This window comes from Monopterus albus, unplaced genomic scaffold, assembly GCF_001952655.1.
Source record: "Monopterus albus unplaced genomic scaffold, M_albus_1.0 scaffold14.1, whole genome shotgun sequence".
In the NCBI taxonomy this organism is placed as follows: Eukaryota; Metazoa; Chordata; class Actinopteri; order Synbranchiformes; family Synbranchidae; genus Monopterus; species Monopterus albus.
The window spans coordinates 3,208,357-3,231,590 of NW_018127894.1; the positions used below are offsets into that span (position 1 = coordinate 3,208,357).

Genomic DNA, 23,234 nt, shown 5'->3' on the forward strand with positions numbered 1-23,234 from the left:
TTGTAATAATCTGTAAGAGATGATCTCTGTGAACAAGACCGTCCTTGAATTTATCTCTGTCTAGCAGCCTGGGCAAATAATACTGGGGGAGATTGTTAAGGCTACTGGGTGCACAGATGGATGCTTCACCATCAGGGGAGATGAAACAAAGAGATGCCTTTCTGCTGTCCAGTGCCTGTGGTTTTAGAGGGATAACACCTAGAAATACAACTTAACTTATCCATTGGTTTCATTATAGGCTGACTGACTCTGACCAATGTTCACTGTAATTGGATTCTTTGTCTTGTCATGTACAAAGTTTTCAATTGGTTCCCCTGCTGTGCTGTTGCTTTAGAAAAACAGGAGCCTCAGCAACAGAAAATAAAAGCACCAAATAACAAATTCCAAACATTGCCAAAAATGGGAACTATTTGGCCCATGCTGTGGCACTGGCAAACATCCGGCTACAAACAATACTTACAGCCTACTGTCCGCATTCTGTTGCTGCAGTTAGGTGACAGATCAGCAATACACAATCCCTTCTGTCTGTATCTGTGGCCAACACTGGTGGAGGGGGTTCATAATGGGCCTGGGAGCAGGGATTGTTATGGTCCTCACCCTGCCTCTAAGTGGGTGTTGATCATATGAATTTTCATTGATGCTTTTAGTAAAGTGGTTCAACTGTTTACTTACACTGCAGTCCCTGTGCAGGCCCTCTGGCACCATGGGCCTTATATATGCACATGTAAACACAGTTATTTATTTTTTTAACTGTTGTGCCTGTGTTTATCTGGTTACTTTATTTCTTATTGTATGATTTAATAAGGACTGGAATACTGTACTTTTACTCAAGCAACTACCTCAGTAAATGCTACTTGAATGAATTCATTCACAACAGTAATCCAATAATATAATCAACAAATAAATATTAAACACTAACAGGGGATATTTTTCTGTATTACAAGTACTTTTTTACTAATTTGATATTTTAGGTCCATTCTGCTCCTTATATACTGTTAATTAAGTAATGTTTTAATGCAGGACTTTTACTTGTAATGTATTTTCACTGTGGTATTGCTGCTTTCTGAATGTGAATACATATTGGTAACTACTGGTTTTCCATCTACTTCACTAGTGGTGGAATGTAACTAATTATATTTCAAGTATTATAAGTTTTTTATGCTGTACTGTACTTTTTTTACTTTACAATACATGTATTTCACAAGCGTACTTGCAGGATTTTTAATTGTATGACAATGCTACATTTATTTAAGTGAGTGTTGTGAATACTTTTCCACTTTTGGAAACAACTAAATGTAGATATATGGGTTATAAAAAATATTCTTTTGTTGATATGACAAATATTTTACTGTACATAATCTAAACTGTTATGTATGTACTGAGGATAAGGAAAATAAGAATACAGTAAGAATACAAAGATAAAACAAGTTGTTCTCCAGTTTGTTCAGACAAAGTCAATGGTTCTATTATTTAAAAATGTACTTACTATATTTTTCTGGCCTAATGCTGCCAGGAATCAACCCAGCTCACTGAGTAACCGGGTCTGTCCCTGCACAGTCATAGCTCCAGGGCCACATGCCAACTTCAAATCACTTCAGCCACCTGCACCCACAAAGCAAAGCTGTCATCAAGTCAACAGACATTACTTATCCAGATCAGCTCTCTTTTACTGACTTTTTCTTTCATGTTTTCTAACAAGCACAGTAAACTCAGCTGCAATAGTGCGGCATGTCTGAGAAGTGTCGAGTGTCACTGGCTCAGCACTACTGCCCTTCAGAATCACTGAATCTCAGCAAGTCAGCAGCACTGCAGCACCAACGCCTCTCTATGCAGAGCAGAGAAAGAGACAAAAGTAAAGAGAGAGATGCTAGGAAAATTTTGAGAAGGGATAATCCCCATGCAGTGTGAAAATGCATGTGGAGTGCATGTATCTCAGGTGACTGACAAGATGAGAAACACACTGACTCAGCTTCTGCACTGTGTCAAATCTGAACAGTGAGAATAAAACGTTGCTGGCATGAGACTTCCACATTTAAATGTCCCATTTCAACTAGGCTACATTTAATAAAGTATCCCCCATTAAACTCTTACAATCTGCTGTGTCCTAATAAGCTAAATGTTGAACTTAAATAGTTTTTGAAGATCAGACCCATACTATGAAACCCAATGAGGCTTAAGGATGCACATCTTTAATCTGACAGAACATTCCAGACTTCATATATCTTTATTTGATGACTCCTTACTCTGTGTGTCATTGTGCGCAATAGCAGTTTGACCTAAACGTTAATTCACGATCTATTTTATGGACCAGAAAGACAACTAAGTGTGTCCCGGTGTGTGATTGGATTTTCAATGCGTCAGTCAAGTCACCCCTTGAGTTATTTGCATCAGAACGACTCTATAAATGAGTAATAGTTGAGGAAACGCCTCCCCAGACGCACTCAGCTGATGCTGCCGGAACGAGAGCGCAACCAAATCGGCAACGTTACTGTGCTGGTTCTCTGAATAGATACAAAAAAGATGTCTTATAGGTCAGCTCCACATTCCTCTTATAAAAAGATGTTTGGTGGGGAGAGGACCACGGTCAGGACCAGCTCCACCCGCCAATTCTCCAGCCCGGTGCGGTCCCGGGTATCTTTCGGTCTCTCCTCCACCCCGACCATCTACGCAGCGAAGACCCACAGGTTTCGTAGCAGCGTAGCCATGCCCCGGCTGGCCTCCGACAACTTGGACTTCTCACTGTCCGACGCCATAAACAGCGAGTTCATCACGAACCGCACCAACGAGAAAGCGCAGATGCAGTCGCTCAACGACCGTTTCGCCAACTACATTGAGAAGGTCCGTTTCTTGGAGCAGCAGAACAAGATCCTGCTGGCGGAGGTGGAGCAGCTGCGGGGAAAAGGCACATCTCGGGTTGGAGATCTGTACGAGGACGAGATGCGGGACCTGAGGCGCCAGGTGGACCAGCTCACGAACGAGAAGGCCCGGGTGGAAGTTCACCGGGATAACCTGGCCGACGACATCGGCAGGCTGAGAGAGAAGTAGGAGGCGTGGAACTTCTCGATTCTCTGAGATGTTAAAGAAACTCCATGTAGCTTTTGTTGAGTAGACCTATCATGCCTTATAATAAGTAGACTGCGTGCACGCGCTTTTATCATTTATAGGATAACTTCTTCCCATATACGCTACCAATTAAAAGTTTTCGCATTGAATTGAATGGGAAAGTTTATCCAAGCCTTTGACTGGTAGTGTCGGTGGGACTTAATCCAGCTTGTATTTGCCAAGCGCTGCGAAAAATCTTCTTAGTCTGCTGCAGCTTTGTGGCTGAGGAAAGTTTACTTAGGCAGACACAAAAAGAGGTCAGAGGGAGTTTTTAAGGAGGAAAGGTTTCAGTGGCTATTGCAATAAAACGCGTTGCTTTTTGTCTTTGCAGGCTGCAGGATGAGATATCCCAGCGGGAGGAGGCTGAAGCAAACATGCAGAGCTTCAGGCAGGTAGGCTACACCAGGATTCACTGTTTTTACAACATCAGATAAAACTGTTTGGTTATATTTTTCTAATATAGGTGAATTTTGCAAAGAGAGTGATGATAAAGAATGACTATAGTTTACAACAGCAGAAAATGCTGATGGCTCTGAGCCCTCCACTGCTCCTCCTCAGCTGTTCCTGGTAATGTAAGGCTTTAAACCCCGAAATCGATGCCTGTTACTTCTAACAGCTATGTGACTGTGCCTTTTCTCTCCAAGGTTATCGCTAATTATCACTCATGAGCTGCAGAAACAAGAATGCACTCTTCTGATGACACAACAGCAAACTCTAGCCATAACAAAAAATAGGTGTAGAACAGAACTGACTCTGGTTCAAAAGGCCAAGATGTGGCTGTTGAGTTAAATCAGGCTTGCAGTGACAAGCAGTCTTTTTAAATCTAACTGGTCCCACTGAATGAGCTGGGCACAAGCCCAACTGTTGTGGACCCAGTGTGGTTATCAGAGCGAGAAGACAAGCCACCATGTGATCCAGCTGCCTCATTCTGGGAGAGCACCAGTGCATAAAAATCTCACTTGTTATGGTCTTGTTAGAGATTGCATCCTATACATTATACAATGCAGGGCCTGCAGTCGGCTCTCGCTTAGTCAGGCAGTCACTCTTCCAGCTTCAGGCCTGTATGGGAAACCCTGCTGAATAGCACACTTTGTTTGTGGCATTAGAGCAGAGGCCAAGCTGCTTCATTTGCTGATACTTCAGTTACCAGCCTGTCCACTCCCTGACAAAGCACAGCAGTGTGATGGCACAGTGAGTGTGTATGTACACTCACTCACTTAAAAAAAGGATTAGGATGTTTTTCCATATGATATCACATCTTGCATTGTAATGTTTTTTGCCAGGTACTTAATTCAGTAGAGGTAAAATGATAACACAAAATTAGAGCTTCCAGAAAAACAGCTACATTTCTGTCAGAATAACTAGGAGGGATTTTCAGGGTAAGATTGCAGTTAGGTAATAATACATGAGATTAAGGGCCCTGTGAGCAGTGCCGTATGGTTCAGAGTGTTCTGAATCAAGTGGACTGATACAGTCTCACTGAATTTTGCACAGCCTTTTTTTCCAGACATAAGCACAGACAGACAGGGAATTGCTGAGTTTTATTTGCTTGTTTTATTGGGCAGTAAGTGGTCTCAGACTCCATTTCACAAGCCCTGTTTTGTCACTGCACAGAGGTAGGAGAGGTTTCCAGGTCTTCTGTCTAAATAAAAATAGAAATATCTGCACTTCAAGTGAAAATGCCTCATTCAAAATCCCCTTTTAAGTAAAAGTCAGTTATCAGAAAAATGTAAATTATCAAAAGTAAAAGCACTCATGCAAAAACTAGTAATTTATTTTATTGCTGGATTATATGGTATTAGCTAATATGGCAATTTTTCAAAGTATGTCAATTTTAGGTACTTTACACAGAACCTGGTAGTGTAATAGTAGTGCACCTGATCATATTTTATGGGCTTTTTTTATGGTGATCATGTAAAATCTTAATCTGAAATGTGATTAAAGAAGTGTTACAGAAATGTACTGCAATATAAAGTAGAAAAATACCAAAGTGCAGTGCTTGAATAACTATATGAATGAACATAGTTACTTTCCACCACTGCTAATGTGCCTGTGATGCAGTGAAGGAGGAGATGCTGCAGAGTATGTGACATATGAAAGTCAAGAGAAAACACCTAATTCGCCTTTTACATCATCTGCAGCGCCACTCGTCATGTGCCTACAGTTGATTTTTATTGGATGCATGAGTTTGTGACCTTGCTACACTACACAATGGTTGTGCACATGGGTGTTGTGTGAATGCTCTTTACAGCGTATGAATGAGCATTTGTTTCTGTATCAGCAAAGACATAATGCATAATTAATATGATCTTCTCAAGGCATCTTATTAAGAATCATTGTCACGGCACAGGACGTGGACAATGCTGCCCTCGCCAGACTGGACCTTGAGCGAAAGGTAGAGTCACTCCAGGAGGAGATCAACTTCCTCAAGAAGCTGCATGATGAGGTAAGCTTCCTTTTTGTGGCTAAAACTGGCTGCAGAAACCCTGCCCATGTATGGCCTAATACTGTAAGATAAAGGCGCCCTTAAAAAGTTGGGCCAAAGAATGTGAAGTATTTGTTAATCTGCTCAGATTACCAACCATGTTACAGTTCAGTGAAGCAGTCAATAAACACTTCTAGCACAACAAGAAATGCCATAACATGTATGCAAAACAACATTACAGTTAATGTCTACACACCCATAATGCTATTGTTAAAAAAAAAAAGGAACATACAGTGTATGTGAATTGGCAAAAAATCAAAAGGACTTCTAGTTATAGGCAATTTGATTTTGTTGCAGGAGATGCTGGAGCTACAAAACCAGGTCCACCAGCAGCAGCATGTGCAGGTTGACATGGAGATAGCTAAACCTGACCTTACAGCAGCTCTGAGGGACGTTCGTCTTCAGTATGAAAACCTGGCCTCCAAAAACATCCAGGAGTCGGAGGAATGGTACAAATCCAAGGTAAAGATTTTCTACATAGTTGGAGACTGCAACATAAAAAACATATTCAAAGGCTACATAATAAATACCTGGACTGCAGCGTTAATATTATGCCACATTCTGTACATTTTTCATCCATAAAATACAAAGTTGCTTTAACCAGAGTTTCTGCAGTTACCATCAGTTGTACACATCAATTTGGTGTTTTTCAGCTCCTTTTTGGCCCCTGTTTTTGCTGTTTTGGTTCAGTGTTGCAGCATTTTTGGCTGCAGTATGCAGCTGTTTGAATGCAAAATATCTACAGTAAAAAAATACCCTGTGCTCTACCTGCCCAGCACCAAATGGCTGACAAAGCTGGAAAAAACAGAGTTTAGAGTAGAGTGAATATTAAATTTGTTAGCTGGCCGCATTAACCACCACACTCTTAAACAGTATAACTGAGCGCATCACAATATTTGTCACGTTCACTCAGCCTCATCCTGTGACTCATTATGTGTTGGACAGTTGATTTTTCAGCTCTCTCTGCCTCTATCTCTCTGTCTGTCACTTTGGTTAACAGTTTGCTGACCTCACTGAAGCTGCGGCCAAGAATAATGATGCTTTGAGACTGGCCAAGCAGGAGGCCAATGACTATAGACGCCAAGTTCAATCACTTACATGTGAGGTGGATGCTCTCAAAGGAACTGTGAGTATGCAACTTTAATGATGCACAGTCCATATATAGAAACAAACAAACTGGACACAGAAAGTTCAGAAAATAGGATGGATGCATTTGAAGGATGATGCAGCAAAGAGGAATATACCCAGAAATTTTTTTTTCACAGATCACAGAGCAAAAAATTAACCGTGCATTTTATTTTTTATTTTGCTAGTTGTTTCCACTGCCTTGGCGTTGTTTTTTACTCTCTTGGCTGTCGTCCCAGAATGAGTCCTTGGAGCGCCAGATGAGAGAGATGGAGGAGAACTTCTCCCTGGAGACAAGCGGTTACCAGGACACCATTGGCCGTCTGGAGGAGGACATTCACAACATGAAGGACGAGATGGCCCGTCACCTCCGGGAGTACCAGGACCTCCTAAATGTCAAGATGGCCCTGGACATTGAGATTGCCACCTATAGGAAGCTGCTGGAAGGAGAGGAGAGCAGGTGATGGATGAACTGCTGTCTAACTAAGACATTGCCATTACATGCAACAAATACACATATTCATTTGTGGACTGTACTTTCTTCATTTTCAGAATCTCCACCCCACTGCCCAACTTCTCCTCTCTAAACCTGAGAGGTACAATCACTTTCTGCAAGTTGATTTTACAGTAGAACTCTATGTATTGTATATTATACTGCCAGTTGATAATATAATGCACCATTTGTCTTTCTTAGAAACAATGATTGATTCCAAACCTCATATTGAAACCACAACAGGCAAAAAGGTTCTCATCAAGACGATTGAGACCAGGGACGGTCAGGTAGAATCTACTGGAAGGGATTTTTAATCAATAAATGAATTTTCATTTGAGCTCAAACACAACTCTTGCTTACCACCTTTTCTCTGCCCTCTTCATCCTTTTTCAGGTGATCAATGAATCAACCCAGAACCACAGTGACATGGAGCAATAGTGTCTTTGTCCTTGCCAAACAACCAACACAAGCAATATGAACAAACACTTCACTGGGGCAACAATCAAGCAAATAAACAAGAACACACAGAAAGCAAACAGCTTTGAAAAGTGCCTTTATATGATCATTCAGTCAACCTGTTAGTTGATACAGACTGTATTTGGCTTCCTTCTCTGTTGAAAGTATTACTTTGTTACAGTTAATTTGACTCAATAATGAATCAGCACAACATAGAGATCCTACTGAGAGCTACAGGATCCTCCTTTGTAACCAAGCTAGCATTTTTAATCAATACAGCATGCACACTCCAGGAAATATGTATGCTAAAGATGTCACACTTGTCTGTATGCAGCAATAAACCCTAAAGACTGAAACTCAGTGCTGTGCGTGAGGTGTAATACTTTGCGTCACATCATGAAGTAGCATTAGATGAAACAGTTCCTCATATGAAAAAGGGGAAATAGTTGTCGTTTCAAGTAATGCAGGAACTAAAACATTTACATTTGACAGTAATTAAATTGTGTAGTCCTTTAAAATATTCTGACAGCTGCTCTGAGCGATGTCCTCCTGCAGTATGGGAACCTGACCTATTAACTAATGCAATAAAAAAAACTGCTCAAAAAATGCCTGACAAAGAATTATCACCTAACTCAGCAGTTCAGCTCTAAGGAGCTTTTTGGTGTCTTTTAGTAATTAAACTGTACAATCAGTCAACGTTTTTCACAATAAGATAAATGGGTTACATGGATCAGCTGTTATTAAGAGCAAAACCTGCTCAGCTGTATTAACATCATTGCAAATGATTTTTATCTTCTGAAAGCACAAGTGAAACACAGGAGTAAACATACATCTAATCATTTTAAAGTAATGGAGTCACAGAGGAGTAAAATGAGAACTGACAGATATGTTCACTCATATTATGCCAGGAAAGTAATACCGATAGGATCCTTATCCTGGAGGTCTACAGCAAGCTAAAAACTAAGGCAGTCTAATACAACAGGCCTGCAATGAATCCTCCTTTCAAAAAGGTGATTTTGATGAAACTGTTTTTGAGGTGATTCAGCTGTATGCTGATTTTGGAGGATAAAGTTTCTGCCGCTGTTGAACTGGGTGGTGTTTCTGTTATTTAGTCTAACCTCTGCTATAAAGGGGGTGGACAAAATAATAGAGATACCTGATAGTATGATGCAGTACAGTTCAGTAGCACCTAACGTACTTCAGTATTCATACAGTTGAATCAACACCTCTCTAGAACAGCATAGAGTCGGGGTACTTTTACTGTACTTTACTAGAGTTTTCAATGTTAAGCTATTCTGTACATCACTACATTTTAGAAGGAAATGTTCTCTCTAACTACATTCACTTCACAGCTATGGTCACTAGTTATTTTGCAGATTTCACATGTAAAGCACATTATAGGTTTTCAAGTATAATGCATTTTTATGAATTAAACTTACCCCAGTACGCAGTGTAATTCACACCCTGGTTCACACCACTTAATTAAGTACAAACATATGATATTAGGTAAGAAATTAAATCTAATAAATTTAGCAATGATTTGATGGGCATTTGTTGGAAAAAAACATCCTTCAATACATAATACAATTTTTAAGGTATTTTGCATGGAGATTTCAGAAGCAAATACTGTTCCTTTTACTCCACCACATTTATTTGACAGCTATATAGTAAGTTATCACAGAATCAGGATCTGCCACAGGTTAAACGGTAAGCTGTTCAAAGTAATATTAAGATGCACGAACATGGAGGCTGCACAAAGAAATTTAATGTGTCTGCGAAAGTAGAGAAATTAATTACAGAGAAGGGATATCCATGGATACTATGAAGAGGTAGAGAGTGACCAGAGTTATGCATAGTTACTTTTGTTCTGTTTTTAAGTTCATGAAATAAAAAGTAACAGCACATTCAAAGAAAGGCTATTAATGTTTGTTTGCTGCAGCGGTGCAAGTTTTTGTAAAGACCAGTATGCAGTTGTGACCAGACGCTCTCCACAAACTCAGGAAAATACAGTACGTTTCTCTGAATTTCCTAACAAACCTACTGTATTTCACTGCCATCTGTTGGCAATCGATGGTAACTGAACTGTTTTTCTGCTGGGCCATTTAGAGCCGGATTGATAAGTTTGAAACCAGAAGCTTCATAAAATCACATTTCAATGTAGCAATTTATTTGACCCTGGACAAATCTCGCGATCTTTTCCCCTAGATGGGTTAAAACGGGATTTAACAAAAAAATCTACCGGTAGACTATTTTTACCGCCCATAAACAACGTTTATTCTTATTTCACTCAGTGCCTTTGGTTTCCGCTCATTTTAGCAATCCGGGATCCTTGTTTGTTAATTCATGGCTCTTGTTTTCGCCTGTTTGTCCCTAGAGATCAGTTTGTTTGACGACAGAGCAACTTTCTCCATGTGACGTACCTGTCGAGGAAACACAAACCGAGGGAAATGCCGGTATGATCAGATCAACTCCTTTTTTCGGTCCTTTAAATTTCTTTGTTGTTTTCTTGCAGCCAGTTAACTTGATAATAATGTACGGGATCGTCACAATAATGAATTTGAACTGTTTATGAATGACAGAGAACAGGGAGACTTTATCGCGAGAACAAAAATGGAGTCAAGTTTCAATAGGTGTTGACTAAAATGAAAGGTAAACTCAAAGTAAATCACTCCGTCTGCAGGCTTTAACCAGTTTTTTTGTGATGGGCTCGGTGACTTCTGCTCTAACAAGGACAAGAAATGCTTTGGTGAAAGTCGGGTCAGAGCCGGAGAACCATGACCCGGAAAGGAGCCAGTCCGCTCTGAAGCCGGACCGGGCCAAAAAGAAGAACGCACGGTTCAACGTTTTGATCCAGTCCGGACGGCAGAGCTCCCGCCAGTCGCTGTCCGAGGTTCTGAGCAGGCAAGACTCGGATGTTGCCAAACAAAATTGGAAGAAAAAGACTCCTGAAGATCCACAGAGCGGTGAGTTATCTGTGTCATATTACCCACCTCTTGAAAAAACAAAAATAATCATGTTTCTATCACTAAATAAACATTGGTGTAAAGTAACTGTGTATTTATGAAGTGTTAGAAGAAACATAATGACCTTTAAAATAACTAAAAATAGCAATACTACACTGTAGAAATACTGTGTTACAAGTAGTTAAAAGTACTTCTGGGTATCGTAATCTGTAATGTATGGCAATTTACTATTTGATTTGCTTGAAATATTATGAATCTGCAAAGTAACTAGTAGCCAGGAGTGATACAGGAGTGAATGGCAATAAAAGTAGGCTGTCATGGTGATAGGTGGTCACTCAGTTGGTCTGTTTAGCAAATTTTGTAAGAATGTTTTCTTTTCTTCTGCTATGAAACTACCATTTCTCAACAACGTCCTGTGTCAAATACAGCTGGTGTCTTATTTCATACTGCACAGCTCTCTGGTTCAGTTCATAGATTTATCTGTAGATGAGAGCAACTCATCACTTCAGAGGCCTGCTGTGAATATGCTACTGAAAAAAAGTATTCACAGGATGAATACTGAGCTCTTTGAAGGCCGTCCTCAATGCAACATATCTCCACTCCCAAAGCATCCCTTTGATGTCTGAGCTAGTGCCACCACCACAATAATAAGAAATAACTGTTTTGACAAATTCACATGTAAAAATGATGTCCGTTGGTGAATGCACACTCAAATATTTGAAAAAACACACACACATATTTGTTTTACTGTACAAAGTTGTATAACCAGTTTACATTTTACAGAATCTCTGTAATGCTGCTCATGTGAAAATTACCCTACTGTTGCATTGTATCTATTGTTATAAATGCAACAGTTATTCCTTAAGCGTTTTAAATGTGTTCTTACACCTTTATCCTTTGTGTTACTCAGCGTTTCCTTTACTTTATCCTGTTTATCTTCAAGTCTCTCTGCTGCTGCCATGTCTAGTTCCAACTCCCTGTATTTCCATCCCAGAGGAAAATACTCTCCCCTGGCTGATTAAAAAATACCATCTGTGCTGTGGTTTTTCCATGACCGTATGACAAGGTAGACTCCCGTTGAGTTTCCTCCCTTGTCCCCGGTGATGTTCAGAGGACTCTCCTCCCTGGCTCTCAGCTGACTGTACACTCATATGTTCCCTCCCGAGGACCAGGCCAGAAGCAGAACGTAGGTACCTATCTCCTGATTAGCTTATCTGCTCAGGTCCCTGCTCAGGTCCCTTCAGTGCCAGACGCTCCCAGTGGTTTACAGTCATCAGTTTGACATTAGCTCTAACAACTCTGGACCTTAGCTCTTATCAGAACTGCTATACACACCCACAATTAAGATGAACTGATCATTTTAAACAGTGTCAAGGCTGTTTCACCTACAGTATACATAAGCAGTGTAGTATGAACTTTTAGCTGTGTGTTGTACAGTCAGGTGTAAATCTAACTGACATATATATCTATTTGTGTGGCATATATTTATGCATTTTTCTGTTTTATGTAGAGTACAAATGATGAGCAGTGTGTGGGATTTGCTTTGTTTTTTGTCTGCAGTATTGATTACTTGAACCTACGCACCTACAAAAAGGTGACATGGTGTGCAAGAACTTAGAAGTATCACAAAGTTGCAGACAGGAAACATGGGAAAGAGAAAGAGGGTATGACACGCAACATGGTCCCTTGCTAGAGTTGAACTGTGGCTGTTCTGGTTATGTGACAGGTGACAGATGCTGTAATTATTTGGCTACTAGAGCACTCTTTTTATGTACATGTAGCCTACTGTATGGGGAAAAAAAGGAGTTTGTAACTAATCACAAGAAGTACAGAATTAGGCGTTGTTTCAAAATGAACATCCGTGATGAGCGTTTTGTTTTTGCCTTGTGACTTTTTTCATTGCTGTGTGTCCTTCGCGGTCCAGGGTGTTTGGGATGTGTAAGATGCCAGGTTCTAATCAAAAGATTTTCATGTTTGCCCTGCTGACCAGTAGCACTCACCCAGCTGCTTTGGCCTCTTTGATCCGGAGGCATGCTGGTGCAGAAATCATTAGCTAAACTTTTACATTATATAACTCTATACCCTTTGCCCAGTTTTTCTTCAGGGCCTCAGTACAGCAAGTTACAGATGGCAGTTCATGTATTTCTCTGTGTTTGTCAGTTAATTTCCCTCTGGTTTACAACACAGGGAAAGATTACCCTTAAAGGTGCCTCTAATGAGTATTTAGCAGGGGAAAAGGCAAGCTCCCTGGCACCACAGGACTGTGTCACTGTGGTGACAGTGGTGTGAGGACTGACAGTGTGTGTCGTTCCACAGTCTAGGGGAGACCTCTAATGAGCTTGTTTTTCTGTCTGCTTATTTGTTGTCTTGAATTTGTGATGTGCTACTGGGACAGATTACACAATCAAAATGCTCCAAAACTGATGTCATGTTTGGATGAATTATATAATAAAATGAAGGTAAAATGTCTAATTAGCAGCGCCTAGAAAATGAGGAACACACATGACTATAATCTGGGTATTTGTTGTAGTGACTTTCTTTCTTAATGTATCATGTTTGGGAGCCAACATATAATTTCAATACACTTTCATATTTGTTGGATGGGATCCTAACTCACCACAAAGAGAAGTGGGAGTGTTTAAGCATTGGGATTAATCCCCCAAGTTAGCCCTCACCTCCCCTTTATCTTCACAGCTAATTAATGTCTGGTTGTTTGATGGCCAGATTAAAGGTTGAGCTATCGTTCACCCTGAATGAACACACAGCAAAAGCGAGCAGGTGTGTTTTTGTACCAACAGTCTACTGTAGCATTGGTTTGTTAAAAACAGCTACAGTTTATTTCTATAACAAAGAAAAGAATGCCACATAAAATTCAGGTGCTCTAACTTTTGCAAATATCCTGTAAAAAATAACTGAGTTGCAAACACAGAAAATAACAGTAAAATAATTTAAGTACAGTATAGAGACTATAACAATCACACTAATGAGTGTAATATACTGATCTTCTCATTGCATAGTGGCAGTGAGGTCGCCCTAGTAATACCCCTTGAAAAATATGGATCTTGACAAGGATTCAACAGATGTATGGGCATATGATATACCTCCAGAATCAGAGTTAGTTTTATTGGCCAAGTATGTTTAAACATTATCTATGTGGGCGGCACAGTGGTTAGTGCTGTCGCCTCACAGCAAGAAAATTCTGGGTTACAGCCCAGGCCGACCCGGGGGCTTTCAGTGTGGAGTTTGCATGTTCTCTCTGTGCCTGCGTGGGCTGACTCTGGGTACTCTGGCTTCCTCCCACAGTCCACAGACATTCAGCTTAGGTTGATGGGTGACTCTAAATTGCCCCTAGGAGCGAGTGTGAATGTGTGTGTGGTTGTCTGTCTCTACGTGTCAGCTCTGTGATAGACTGGTGACCTGTTCAGGGTGGACCCACCTCTCGCCCAATGTCAGCTGGTGTTGGCTCCACTGTGGTGCATAAGCATGTACACACTATGTGCACTCTTGATGTGCATATGCAGTACTCTATCCTACTTGACACAGTTAATATGTGGACCCTCAAAGCTCATTTTTCATTGTTTTCTGTAAAGAAGGTCAGCTCGCACATCATTAAAACAATACTTATGATATTGGTGTAGACGATTGCACATTGGTGATAAGTAAAATGAAAAACTAGAAGATTCAGATGTACTGTAGTTTTTGTAACAAACCCTGTACAGAAGCTGATTTAATATTGCACACCTCTGGAAACACAACAAGTAGACTAATTTGTTTTCATCTGTTCAAGCCGTGGTCAGAAGTGGTTGGATGCACCCACATTATATTTTACAGAAGCATAAAGGAACATGTAGACATTTAAACAGCATGTTGAGAAGGCTCCAAGGTCAGAAGGTTCTGCTGAGATGAGCTGAATTTCATGACAGTCTAGCTCATAGTTGTCATGATATCTTGCTGCTGACCTTAGTATTTAACAGACTAACAAACTGACAAAGTACTGGATGCCTTCATCATCCATGCTCTGTATTAGTACCTGAGGCCTTTAACAGTGTGTTCTGAAGAGCCTGCATTCCCACGCTTTATAGGCTAATACATAAAGTTGTAGAACACCACACAGCCTTCTAAAGCATAAAAAAGCAGAAGCACATTCCTTTAGTTAAGTGTATTATATAATCTCCTCTCCAACTTCTATAACCTCAAATGCATTAAATTGGAAATGTTGCTGCAAATATTGACTGTGAAACAGATGCTTACATATACAGTGCAAGTAATTTTTTTTTAACAAAATCTTGTCCTTTAGCACTTTGCTTTTCTTTAATTAATTCTGCGGGTAATTACACACATTGTTTTAGGCTCACTTTTGAAGGATGAATTTAATATCATAGCGGCAATGATGACAGTAGTATAATAATACCATTAATCATTCAGACACAGCTTTGACCTCAATGGGGTATTCGTGTTTAAATATAGCAAACAAAGGCACACTATAGCCATTTTGAGGCTTTCAAACACACAGTTACCTGTGAATCTGCTGACAAAAAACAAAGAATAACAGAGTTACAATATTCCCACACATGCCATCAGTATCATAAAAGCTACCCAGTCACAGGCGGGCACTTGATGTTGCACAGCTAAAGTGCTGCAAATTTAGGATCCTCACAAATTGCTACATACAGTGTGAATTGGAGGCTGGGGAGAGCTCAGTGACAGGAGAAGGAGAGGGTAAAGAGCTCTTACTGTAGCTCGCAAACAAAATGAGATGTAGTGTAATTATCTGACAAGTGTATAATGTGTCCGCTGGAACTGCAGTGAGTGACTCAAGCTGGCTGTGTTATAATTGGAAGGATCTCCTGATTGTGATCAATTTCCTTTTCCTCAGACCCCTTAACTGCTACATCATTTAGAAATCATGCATAGTGCTGTAGTTTAGGTCCTTATTTGACAATCTCCCCATTTATTAGACCAGGGGTTATTTAATAATCCTCGTTCTGTGATAAGATCTTTGAAGAAAGTGTTGCCATTGAGGCTTTTAGCCATGCATGCATCATGTAGCTCTTAATAACTGTTTATTAATTTGGGGATGTGTTAAGGCTTCTAAATCCTCTTTGTTTTCTTTGTGGTCACATTGCGTAGATATTACATGCCGCTGAAGTAACACAAATAACATACTTGATTAAAAATAAAATTAGACTGTGTTCACGTTACAGGCCTTAAAGCTCATTTAAGATTTTTTTTTTTTCAGATCTGATCTCTTTGTGTTGATAGTCTACTAATGCACAATTAATAATCCGAGGAGGTTTGAGAATGTTTCACTTAAATATGTAATATTTCCATAACATTATCAGATCACACAGATCACAGTGACGTGCGGTGAGGTTGACAGCTGGTGAGGCACTAACTCTTTTACAGTCAGATTTACAAAAACAAATTGTCTGTTAACAGACAATGCGTTATGTGTTATATCTCATATCAGCATTCTTCACACAAACGTGACCCATATTTTGAGGTTAAAATTTATTCCAATTGAGCTTATTTCTAACTATAAATAATACAAGTTTATGGTCTTACCTTTACTTGTACAGGAAATCCATTTGTCAGCTGGTATGTATTACAAACCCTTTTACCGTTCGAATCCAATATTAAAACAAATGTTTTCAATAAAGAAGATCCTTCTGGACAAAAATGTCCAGACTGTCAAAAATGTTTTGATTGAAAGTCCAGATTTGCGAATTTTCTCAGCTTGGAAATGTAATCTTCCATTTTGATAAGGCAGATTGTAAAGGAAATATAAACAAGCACGAAGAAGATTGTAGGTAGCGCAAGAATCTGTGGGCTCACTAGCGCCCTCTGCCTTGAGGCAGGCGTACTGTTTGCCTCACCGAGTAACTTTTTTACTGGGTTTTATGGTTAATCTGCGAGCCTAAACACGTTACAGAACTACATTTTATACATTATCCAGATTATGGCAAGGCAGAGCATATAATCAGAGTGTTTGAAAGCATTTTATTTGCGATATATAGAGGGACAGCGACACACTATTTGCATCGCATACAGTTTGTGAGGATTACACGATCCACCGAGAGGCACAGCAAAGTGCTGCCTCATCGCGCATCTCCTCCATGTATTTGAACGGGACATACAGAAATTCTGCTATTCTTTATTGAAAAAAATTCCTTCAACATTGGATTCGAAGGGCAAAAGGGCCTACAACACACACCAGCCGACAAATATTAACATTTATTATATTTTATGGTTAATTTTTTTTCTTTTCAAGATTGACAGGGGAGGCTCTGCCTCACCTGCCTCCCCTGACCGCACGCCACTGTCAGATCATCAGAATTTTGTAGGACTTGACTTGCTTCACTTACAGTAGGGACTCAACTTGATTTATCCTCACCACAGTAACTTTGGACTTGCTTGAGACTTGGAGGTTAAGACTTAAGACTTGCTTAGAGACTTGCACATGTGACTTATTTTCACCTTTCGTGAACTCCGTTGAGGTCCTAACCTGGCATGCATGTGCAGATTTGACTAAAATGTGAGCTCCATGCATGCAAGCACAACAATAAAGTAATTTGTGTGGCATTGAAAAAAAAAAAGAGAATCCCAATTCCCCTATTTGCATCCATGTTTCCCTCACTTGCATCTTTTACTTGTCTTAGATCCACTCACATAAGATCCAAGGAAAATATGCAAGGAGAAACTGTGAGGACAGAGGAATGAGCAAACACTCTAACTGATCCTTTATGTGAATCTTCCAATCACCAACTGATTTCTGATATAGGGGTGTGTCAATCTGTAACAGACTTCTGCAAAGGATGCCCTCGTGTATCCTCGGCTATAAGTCCTCCAGGCAGCCTCTGTGCTCCTCAGACAAGAAATAAGTGCTTTGTGATATCCTTCATCACGGTGGACTGGAATGACTTGCGGGTCAAGCACGAATCGAGGAAAAATAAAATAAGGGAATTGGGATTAACTTCTGGATTCTGATCTGACTGTTCTGACTGCAGCCACATAGTTTGAGATTGGATAGCAATCAGATCTAGGACCACATATAGACGTGGCTCAGATCTGATGTGAAAAGTCAGATTTGGTTTGTTCACACATCTGTGTAAAGATCAGATCTGAGGCATTTCAGCAAATAATGTGAACTTAAAACCATGAATGTCAGAAGTCAGCTGCATAAACGGTGCAGTGGAGAGGTGATTTGCACCTAAATCAAGTATGAAATGCCAATTAAAAAGATGTTATGTCTTCTGGTCTGGGGACATGCTATTATAGACATTTATTGAATTTGAGAGAAGGTATGAGAAAAAGCCAGATGCCTTCATAAAGAGCACTCACAGACACTGATCAGGGAGAAAATGAAACATGGAAAAGTTCCACAGCTAAATGTCAAGTGGTGCTAATCAGGGGATTTTGTTATCCTTTGTTGATCTGGTGTGTGCAGGTGCGCGTGCATGGTTAAGCTGTACTGTTAGAGGAAAGGCAGTTTAAAGAAGCACAAAGGAAGGATGTTTTTCCAAGAAAAGACACAAAACCATTAAGAAAGCAGAGTTATTGCATTTTGGAGATAAAAATAAAAAAAAACAAATTTGAGGCAGTTTACAAATGTAACCATAATGGAAGCTTGGTTGTTTTGTTCTGTACATGAGTAAGTAACTTTTTCAAAATGAAAAACAAATGCATCAATTTAATGACTAGTTTTGACTCAATATGCTTACAGTAATCACTCTCTCGCTACCTCTACACCCTCTTCTTTCCTCTCAGTGATCATGGACCATAGCACAATGATTTTAAAGTCCATTTTTGTATGTGATCAAAAGACTACAGTACTAACTAACTCGGAGCAATGTGTTTTTGCTATAAAATCTTGACAGTAGGACCAGTCATGTTCATTTAAAACCCTCTAGAGATGTCTTTCCCTCCCAACCACCATCACTACCACCGCCGCCCACCACACACACCTACTGTACCTCTTGGGAAAGAGAGACAAGGAGAGAGAGCGGAGAGGGAGGGGTGGAATGAGATAGACAGGGGGAAACCAAATCAAGAGCCACAACCTCCTTGTGAGCTTACTAAGGTGTGAGAAACGAAGAGAGGGAGAGAAAAGATATGTACAACAAAGACAGGGGGGTGGAGACGGGATTGAGAGAAATTCTCCAGCTCTGTGTTTGTAACGAGAAGTGGTGAGTGTTTGACAGTTCTCGTTTAGAGCTCAGTACTAACGGAGGACTACGCTTTTTTTTGTTTCTCTCCATGAGCATAGTTACCCAAACGAAACTGAAACAAGACACTGCAACTGATTAGAGGCATTTAAAACAGCTCAAAAGGCACAAGGGTCACTGGAGTGTGTCAAAGCGATGGAAGCTAACTCCAAGAAGCAACGGTTTAGGAAGGGTCGGAGTGCCACCTTCAGCATTGATGGCTTCAACATCACTATCGGTAAGAATGTGTAGGGTAGGCAGAGCATGAGGAAAGGTTAAGTGTGTTTGCAAGTGAGCTAGATGCATGAAAGTGATGCGTGTGAGAGAGTGAGCGTGAGGCAGAGAAATGAGGCATTTGGCATACATCGCCTCTCCCCACAGTTCGACACATTAGTCCATTCTACTGAAGTTGATGCTTGCCTCTGTAACTACACCATGGAAACAAGAGCAGTTCAGACTAAAGCTGTGTGCTGCTGACGTTACCAGGAATTCATCCTATTGTCTTGACAACCAGTGTTGATGAACTTATGCGACATTTTCTTTTATTTTCTTTGCAGGAGTGTTGAAAAAAATGTTGACAATAGAGCAATGTAAAGATGCATTGGAGACAAAGTAACTGTGTCCTGAAAACTAGTGGTAGTTCCTGAGAACTAGTTTGACAACTTTGTTTATACATTTCACAAGTGATGCAGCTGTGACTGTTAGGCTTTTTAAAATTTGATACACTTAGATTAGGAAAAAAGAATTGTTTCTTAAAACTTTTACAATAAGTCTTTGTGTACAAAAGAAAATGTATTTTGAAACCACTGACAAATTGAAAGTATTAAGATGAATACTATAACACATACTTAATGTTGCTGCGCTTGTTGCCAAACCCCAGTCAGTGTTGTCTCAGTAGGTGCTTTACCACACTTCAGCTCATTGTTTTGCCTTTATGACCCACAACTTTACTGTTTTGGCTCACTCTCTTTGCTCTGACCAACCTTGTTTTCAGATCTAATTAACCTATGCAACCTGCCAAATAGCACCAAATAATAATGAATATGAAATGCACATAGCCACCTGCTTTGGAAGTTTTCACACCATTCACAGGCTCATTACCGCTTGTTATCTAATCATAGCTGTGGCTCACGTCGGTCCATATTCCACCTACTAGGAAGTTCGGTACGTAGCTACTGAATAAGCATACCCGTGTTATGTTATTTTTGTTAAGTTTAGGAGTAAAGTCTCTCTAAATCTCTCCATACGTTTTTTGCCAATCTGATCTGGTCAGTGCCTGTTTATTACTGGATTCATGGTAGTACATTGTGCTAAATTTTGCATGTGAGCCATAAGCTTACTGCTGTAATTATTACATAGCATGAATTACTTGGTCTGTAGTACACATAGCTCACCTATCAGGAGGCACATTCTCATATCTCAGTGATATGAATATGCTGATAAGAAGGAGAAAAGTTTCAGGGTTTGAGGGCGTGAGGACACAGGTATCTCTAGAAAAAGCATTAAAATCTACCCTATGTAAGATTTTATGATCCCATAAAAAATACACTTTGGATTTTCTGTTTGCACGAACATGTTCTATTACACTGCCTCGTAAAACCTGCTGCGATCACATGTGGCTTATATCGCTGTAACACTACGCACAAGCATGGCAGTTGTCATGGTAACCTACAAGTGTCACAATCAATTGCTCACTGAGCCCTGGTTTCAGTCTGCACAGCGTTTTTCTGGTCACCTCCTCTGAAGCGTGACTCCTAAGCACTGGTACCTCATTGCCTGGCTGGACGCCTTGTGTTCACTGATCCATTATAGTCAGAGCCTCATCTGCTGTGCTCAGATTCCAATCTAAGTGTTTTGTTGTGTGTTTGACTTGTTAGTTTTGTTATGGTATTGTTGGTGGTACAGAGCCAATTTGGGGAAAACAGCTTGTTCTTGAACTTTTCAACTCTTATGTAAGGATACAGAGCATTCATTCATTCCTTTTGTTATGTGGACATGTAGCTTTTTCATTCTTACACAAATGTTTTATCTGTTTGAACAAAATTAGCAAAAGAGATTTGTTTAGTTTTGTGTATAACTGAATTTGTGTCTTTGTGAAAGCCCCAGTTTTTGCTTGGTGCCAATTTGGAACAAAGCCTGGCTCTCTTGAAAGCAAAAGTTGTAATTACTGACAAGCTCTTTTATCTCTTTTTTTTCTTTACAAATCCATTGTGAAGACTGTACATGCTTGACGTGTGATTCTTGGTCTTTTCCTAGGGAAATTATTCTACTAACATTTCTTTCCCAAATTCTGAAAGAAGTGTAAAACATATTCTAGTATATTTCCTCTCCTCTTAAAAAGGAACCACTTTCTTAAAGTCTTGCATGAAAAGCAGTCTTAAAAAGGTACAATAAAGTTGACAACTTAGAGATCAAAGTGTATCTAAAATATGCACATAATTAGCAATAAAGTATGAATTGTATTTTGAATCGTATTTGACCCACTGTCTCTTTTTTCACAAAATAGACCAAACGTTGGCATACTATACTGTATGTAATACTTTATAAAATATTTTGAAATGAAGTTGGGACTTTATATTTAATGTCATGATCTTTGTGTCTCAGGCTTTTATTTTAATACACTTCCGTCTTCATATCTGGTCCTTGATGTGTCAGCTTTACCCCCATAATAATACTCTCCTGCCTTCCATCAGCAATCATGGGACTGTATTTAAGCCAGCAGCTCACAGCCACTAGGTGCCAGATTGTTGTCAGAGATTTGCCCATGTTGCTCATTTACATGTTTCACGTCTTAGTGTTCCTGCAGTATTGTCCTCGTTGCTGGGCTGAGTTACAGCCTGTGATCACTGTAAATAGACTCTTTTCTCTCATCTCTTGTTAGCATTCTGTGCTAGTATTCATGTTCATATTCGGACTCAAGTTTCTGTTCAGAAGTTTTCAGGTTCATGCTTTTCATGCTGCTGGACGTACAGTCCCAAATCAGAAGAAGTTGGCATGGTATGTAAAATCAAAATTAAAACTGAAAATAGTGATTTGTAAATCAGCTGTGCAGCACATTATTTGATGTGATACCTCATCAATTTTAATCTTTGTTCAAAATAAATATTCATTTCAATCCTGATGCCTGCAACACCTTCCAAAAAAGTTGGGATCGTTCCATTTCAGGGCCAGTATTGAGGTAAAACTATGAAATGATGCTTCCATTTGAAACTGGTGCAGTCACGATTTGGTACAAAAGTGGCATCCTGGAAAGGCCGGTTGTGTTGTTGCTAACGTTACATCTCCAGTAGTGGAGAACAGCATCTGTGCTGCAGCCTTACTACCAGATATTATTACTATTTAAAAAGTAAACATAACAGTAGTAACAGATTAGTGATAATATTCTGTTCACCCTTTAGTTTGATAAAACCTGTTACAATACAGGAAACAAAATGGTTCCTTCTCAAACTAACAGTGGACAACAGTAGACTGCAAATCTATGTAATCAATATTTTTCTTTGGTGTTGCAGGTTTTTCCTTCATCAGTATTGTCTGCAGCACTGAAGAAGGTGTTCCAGGAGGGCCGTGTAGCAAACCATGCATCTTAAACTATTAGCTGATTAAACTAGACAAATTTTCAATTTCTGAACAAGTATTTACTCGAATCAAAGTTTTATTTTGATTAAAGTTCATTCACTGTGAATGCTAAATCCCGCAGTCATTTGAACACTCACATAATTATTTGCCATGTGAAAAAGAAAGCATCCTATTTCACACCAGTGGAGCAACAAATATTAATAAATGCACACTACAGGCAAACACTTTGGAAAACAGTAGCATGTCAGTGGCAGTGAGAGTGTTTTTGTGGAAAAGCAGCGCTGACAGCGTCACACAGCCCTACTGTTGTTATGTAAAGTGTGCATCAACACACTTCCTAAACAGCTGGTAAAATGGGTGGTTTGTTATGCTCTGTAATCCTGCGGATGTAAAGCCTGCTTGGCAGCAAATAAAGATGAAATCCAAAAGCATAGTTCACCCTGTCAAGACATTTTGCCTGTATCCAAGCTTCCTACCCACAGTGTTATACGCTAAGTTACACATAAACAGAATTGGATCCATCCTTACATTCAGTATTGTGACCCATTTCCTAGTCACACTCAAGATGTGGGCTTGGACTGATTTAAATCAGTTCCATTAGATGTGATTGGATCCCTCATGGCGGGATACAAACCTATGAACAAATATGGAGCTTCAGAGGGTTCTTTAGTTTGAGCACATGTACTCCTCACTTATCCTTGCTGTGAGATCAAGAGGAGAGGGATAAGGGTTAAATTAATAAACTTGACCTCAACTACATTCTTTGATAATATGAAAAAAGTTTTGGCCAGCATAAATCTTTAATTCTAGCCTCATGAGTCTCAGTTCAA

The 23,234-nt window shown here is 39.8% G+C and overlaps 2 protein-coding genes across 7 annotated transcripts in view; both read left to right on the forward strand.

Annotated features, from left to right (window-relative positions):
* The first annotated feature begins 2,430 nt into the window (after positions 1-2,430).
* On the forward strand, positions 2,431-8,047 carry viml (vimentin like). The gene is made up of 9 exons (XM_020591662.1): positions 2,431-3,041; positions 3,434-3,494; positions 5,453-5,548; positions 5,885-6,049; positions 6,588-6,713; positions 6,952-7,172; positions 7,265-7,308; positions 7,407-7,492; positions 7,599-8,047. The coding sequence occupies exons 1-9, from the start codon at positions 2,521-2,523 to the stop codon at positions 7,641-7,643; spliced, it is 1,365 nt and encodes a 454-aa protein (XP_020447318.1). The 5' UTR covers positions 2,431-2,520; the 3' UTR covers positions 7,644-8,047.
* Positions 8,048-9,649: 1,602 nt separating this feature from the next.
* Positions 9,650-23,234, forward strand: part of pde1cb (phosphodiesterase 1C, calmodulin-dependent b) — an 82,431-nt gene continuing 68,846 nt past the window's right edge. Inside the window, exons 1-3 of one of the 6 annotated variants that reach the window (XM_020591526.1) lie at positions 9,650-9,670; positions 10,036-10,114; positions 10,342-10,624. In XM_020591526.1, the coding sequence (XP_020447182.1) occupies positions 10,109-10,114; positions 10,342-10,624 (289 nt within the window). In that variant the 5' untranslated portion in view covers positions 9,650-9,670; positions 10,036-10,108. The other 5 variants (XM_020591525.1, XM_020591527.1, XM_020591529.1 and 2 more) reach the window with 5 other exon arrangements.